General features: G+C 55.8%; 1 protein-coding gene across 1 annotated transcript in view; it reads right to left on the minus strand.

Moving 5' to 3' along the window:
- Positions 1–1,819: 1,819 nt before the first annotated feature.
- LOC108803802 (oocyte zinc finger protein XlCOF29-like) overlaps positions 1,820–5,455 on the minus strand; it is a gene marked incomplete at its 5' end in the record, with an annotated part of 4,735 nt that continues 1,099 nt past the window's right edge. Inside the window, 3 exons of the mRNA XM_018575602.1 lie at positions 1,820–1,835; positions 2,006–2,127; positions 2,207–2,377. Coding sequence (XP_018431104.1) covers positions 1,820–1,835; positions 2,006–2,127; positions 2,207–2,377 — 309 coding nt within the window. The remainder of the gene's footprint in view (positions 1,836–2,005; positions 2,128–2,206; positions 2,378–5,455) is intronic.

A 5,455-nucleotide genomic window follows, 5' to 3' on the forward strand; every position in this document is an offset into this window, starting at 1 on the left:
GTTCCCGATTGGCCGGCCGCCCCCCCCCTCGGCCCGAACCGAGAACGTCGCCTTTCATTGGTGGAAATAAAAAAATAACTATCCTCGTATTGTGAAAACGTTTGTCCCGAGTCGTATGATACAAATAAAAAATATCCAAAGCGTGCCGCCGCAGCCTCTGCGCTCCCAGGACTCCGCCTCCAGCGGCGGCAACAAAATCCTTCCTGGAAAGACAAAAATACTTCGAAGACTTTGGCCACGTAACACGAAGGAGAGAACGGAGAGGACGAGATTGTGGATGCTCCCTGATGCCACGCTGAGAATATTGCATAAATTGGGGGGAGGGGGCGGGGACTGACAGACAAGACGCACATGCTACTGTCCACGAGGTCACAATAGGGATCAGACTCCGGTAAACAATGAAAAAGATCGATAGCTGTCTGTATGTTAGAAATGGCTTCTTCCGCATTGTGAACGATCCCGCCGCCGGCGCCGCACGTCTCACAGGATCTGCTTGACGAGCACGTCGGTGACGTTCAGGGAGGTGAAGGGACTCAGATCCCGCCGCCGGCGCCGCACGTCTCACAGAATCTGCTTGACGAGCACGTCGGTGACGTTCAGGGAGGTGAAGGGACTCAGATCCCGCCGCCGGCGCCGCACGTCTCACAGAATCTGCTTGACGAGCACGTCGGTGACGTTCAGGGAGGTGAAGGGACTCAGATCCCGCCGCCGGCGCCGCACGTCTCACAGAATCTGCTTGACGAGCACGTCGGTGACGTTCAGGGAGGTGAAGGGACTCCGCTCTATGTGAGTGGCCTGATGGACGATGAGGTTGCTATTTCTGGTGAAACACTTGCCGCATACGGGACAGGAATAGGGTTTCTCTCCCGTGTGTCCGGTCAGGTGATTGAGAAGACTCGGCTTATTGGCAAACACCTTGCCGCACTCGGGGCAGGTCAGTCTCTCCCTCCTGTGATCCCTACGGTGATTGGCGAAGTCGGAGCGCCTGAGGAAGCATTCTTGACACTCGGAGCAGGTGTAGGTCTTCAGTGTGCGGTCCTTCTTGGTGGAGCTGACGGCTGCCTCTTCGCTCGTTCCCTCCTCGCCGGAATTGGGCTCCTCCGTATTAGCAGCAGAGTTTGGGGGTCCTTCATCTTTGGGGGGTGGCAGAATTTCAGGTTCTGGAACTGTCTCATCTTCCTCTGAGCCCGATCCTCCCTCAATTGGGGCAAACGAGAACTTGGTATGCGCGTGTTTTATGAGGGCGTTCACGTCGGTATCCAAGTTGCTGTTGTCATCGAACCCTAAGAAGTCCACGGGGCCACCGCTGTTGGGGAAGAGCAATGGAGGAGGTTCGGTGTGCGTGGACGGGTACTGCTCATAGTCGGCTGGTGTGTAGGTGATGGAATCATTATCATCGTCACCGGAGTCGCTATCTTCAGCGCGATACTTGGGTGTGTAGCGGCGTTTCTTGTAGCGCGGGGCCGCGTAGGTTTCACTATAGTTCACATTTCCTTCGTCCTCCGACACGGACTCCTCTTTAATCTTGATGGACAGGAACTGCGTGCCGTCCGCGGCGTTACCGTCTTCACAGGACGCCGATTCTTCCTTGATACGAATAGCCGTGAACTCGATGTGATCCGAGTCGCCTAGGATGTCCTCTCCACCTAACTCGTCTTTCACTTTCTGATCCTTGAAGGGTGTTTTCACCGTCTGGACATAGGTCCCCGATTCCGAGATCATTCCACCTTCCTGACCGGCCACCTCATCCTTCTCAATGGGACCCGTGGCCCTACAGATGTTACTATCCACAGAAATGGGCTCTTCCCGCAGGGCCAAGTCAGCCAGCCGCGCACCTGGAGCAAGAGAAAACACAACATGAGATGCAACATCCGCACATGGTACAACCCCAGGAGAGGTACAACCCCAGGAGAGGTACAACCCCAGGAGAGGTACAACCCCAGGAGAGGTACAACCCCAGGAGAGGTACAACCCCAGGAGAGGTACAACCCCAGGAGATGATCACCAACACCTCTTACCCCCAAACGTGGACGGCCGGCTTCTCTCCACTATTACACTTTTCTGCTGACCTTTGCTCTTCCCTTTCCCAACATGGGAACTAGCGGCGTCTTCACTGCCTCCGGGGCCCTAAGACACACAATGATCGGGTCACCACACAGGCCCATGCCTAACAATCTCCATCTACAGATACTTCCCAGAACCTCACCTCTCCGGTCAGCAGCTGGATGATTCGGAAGGTTAGGTCCAGGATCTTCTGGTCATTTTGCCGCTCTTGTTTTAGAGTCTGTCCTCCAGATGCCGATATCGGACCTCCAGATGCTGGCGGACAGTTCCCGGGGACGACAGGCTCACCAGACTTTGTCATGACAGAACATTCCTAGATAACAAGACGTGGTCATAAATATAACGCACATAATAATATCTCCGCATACAAGTCACCGAATCCAGTGTGGAAACACCAAGATGAAAGCTACTTCCCACCATACATTCCATACCACCCAGCATGCACTGCGGACCAGAGAACAAGGCTCCTCTGATACCTGGAGTCCAGGAGGCCCCCCATACCTGGAGTCCTCAACAACCCTGGAGCCCCAATACCTGGAGTCCAGGAGGCCCCCCATACCTGAAGTCCACAACAACCCTGGAGCCCCAATACCTGGAGTCCAGGAGGCCCCCCCATACCTGGACTCCTCAACAACCCTGTAGCCCCAATACCTGGAGTCCTGAACAACCCTGGAGCCCTAATACCTGGAGTCCAGGAGGCCCCCCCATACCTGGACTCCTCAACAACCCTGTAGCCCCAATACCTGGAGTCCTGAACAACCCTGGAGCCCTAATACCTGGAGTCCAGGAGGCCCCCCCATACCTGGACTCCTCAACAACCCTGTAGCCCCAATACCTGGAGTCCTGAACAACCCTGGAGCCCTAATACCTGGAGTCCAGGAGGCCCCCCCATACCTGGACTCCTCAACAACCCTGTAGCCCCAATACCTGGAGTCCTGAACAACCCTGGAGCCCTAATACCTGGAGTCCAGGAGGCCCCCCCATACCTGGACTCCTCAACAACCCTGTAGCCCCAATACCTGGAGTCCTGAACAACCCTGGAGCCCTAATACCTGGAGTCCAGGAGGCCCCCCCATACCTGGACTCCTCAACAACCCTGTAGCCCCAATACCTGGAGTCCTGAACAACCCTGGAGCCCTAATACCTGGAGTCCAGGAGGCCCCCCCATACCTGGACTCCTCAACAACCCTGTAGCCCCAATACCTGGAGTCCTGAACAACCCTGGAGCCCTAATACCTGGAGTCCAGGAGGCCCCCCCATACCTGGACTCCTCAACAACCCTGTAGCCCCAATACCTGGAGTCCTGAACAACCCTGGAGCCCTAATACCTGGAGTCCAGGAGGCCCCCCCATACCTGGACTCCTCAACAACCCTGTAGCCCCAATACCTGGAGTCCTGAACAACCCTGGAGCCCTAATACCTGGAGTCCAGGAGGCCCCCCCATACCTGGACTCCTCAACAACCCTGTAGCCCCAATACCTGGAGTCCTGAACAACCCTGGAGCCCTAATACCTGGAGTCCAGGAGGCCCCCCCATACCTGGACTCCTCAACAACCCTGTAGCCCCAATACCTGGAGTCCTGAACAACCCTGGAGCCCTAATACCTGGAGTCCAGGAGGCCCCCCCATACCTGGACTCCTCAACAACCCTGTAGCCCCAATACCTGGAGTCCTGAACAACCCTGGAGCCCTAATACCTGGAGTCCAGGAGGCCCCCCCATACCTGGACTCCTCAACAACCCTGTAGCCCCAATACCTGGAGTCCTGAACAACCCTGGAGCCCTAATACCTGGAGTCCAGGAGGCCCCCCCATACCTGGACTCCTCAACAACCCTGTAGCCCCAATACCTGGAGTCCTGAACAACCCTGGAGCCCTAATACCTGGAGTCCAGGAGGCCCCCCCATACCTGGACTCCTCAACAACCCTGTAGCCCCAATACCTGGAGTCCTGAACAACCCTGGAGCCCTAATACCTGGAGTCCAGGAGGCCCCCCCATACCTGGACTCCTCAACAACCCTGTAGCCCCAATACCTGGAGTCCTGAACAACCCTGGAGCCCTAATACCTGGAGTCCAGGAGGCCCCCCCATACCTGGACTCCTCAACAACCCTGTAGCCCCAATACCTGGAGTCCTGAACAACCCTGGAGCCCCAATACCTGGAGTCCAGGAGGCCCCCCCATACCTGGACTCCTCAACAACCCTGTAGCCCCAATACCTGGAGTCCTGAACAACCCTGGAGCCCCAATACCTGGGGTCCAGGAGGCCCCCCATACCTGGAGTCTAGAACAACCCTGGAGCTCCAATACCTGGAGTCCAGGAGGCCCCCCATACCTGGAGTCTAGAACAACCCTGGAGCCCCAATACCTGGAGTCCAGGAGGCCCCCCATACCTGGAGTCTAGAACAACCCTGGAGCCCTAATACCTGGAGTCCAGGAGGCCCCCCATACCTGGAGTCTAGAACAACCCTGGAGCTCCAATACCTGGAGTCCAGGAGGCCCCCCATACCTGGAGTCTAGAACAACCCTGGAGCCCCAATACCTGGAGTCCAGGAGGCCCACTAAACCTGGACATCAGAGCAACCCAAAGGTCATTTCCAAAGCAAACAAAAAGCCCCATACCCCTCCCCCATATCTAAAGTCCAAAGCAACCTAGGGCCCTAGACCTTATCACTCCCCCCTCCCCCTCCCGTATCTGAAGTCCAGAGCATCCCCAAAGCCTAACTTTGCCAGCATACCCTTATGTAAATCATTAGCCCTCCCTTCCCCATGGTAAGAGAAGATGGAAGTTGGGGACCCAGATGCTGAACCAGTAGAGACAACTCTTTACTTGAGCCTAATGACTTGGAATCTCCACAAAGTGGGAACCCCCAAAGAAAAGGTCCCCCCCAAACTGAGACGTCCACATACAGGTGCAACAAAAGGAATGCCAAACATTCAAAATGGTCCAAAATATGACTTCATGGTAAATAAGTGACAACAGAAAAGCAAAAGGTGCACTTTGGGGGCCAAACCTCCCCCTCCCCCCTTCTTCAGGGCTTCAGCAAAACTCCGGGGTCAATCATTCGGAACCAGGAGCTTTAATCAGGAAGTAATCATGTCAGTGGCAGAGCAGTCACACATCATCGGTATGGACCAATGGTAAGGCAGGAGGGGCGGGCTGATAGGAGCCAGGTAGCCAAAGCTCCTAGAAGATTGTGCGGGCCCCTGGATTGGACAGAATGGCCCCTGGATTCCATATTCATTTGTAGGGATGTACGGATACGAGTATCAGTGACCAGAACTCGTCCAAATGCCCCCGATGCCTAACCCGATACCCCAACCTCCGGTATCAGGAAGCCCAGTCAGTACACGCTGCCTGGCTTCCTGATTGGCCGGGAAGCCGACTTCATGCT

The sequence above is a fragment of the Nanorana parkeri genome, unplaced genomic scaffold, assembly GCF_000935625.1.
Source record: "Nanorana parkeri isolate BGI_ZX_2015 unplaced genomic scaffold, ASM93562v1 scaffold4232, whole genome shotgun sequence".
Classification (NCBI taxonomy): Eukaryota; Metazoa; Chordata; class Amphibia; order Anura; family Dicroglossidae; genus Nanorana; species Nanorana parkeri.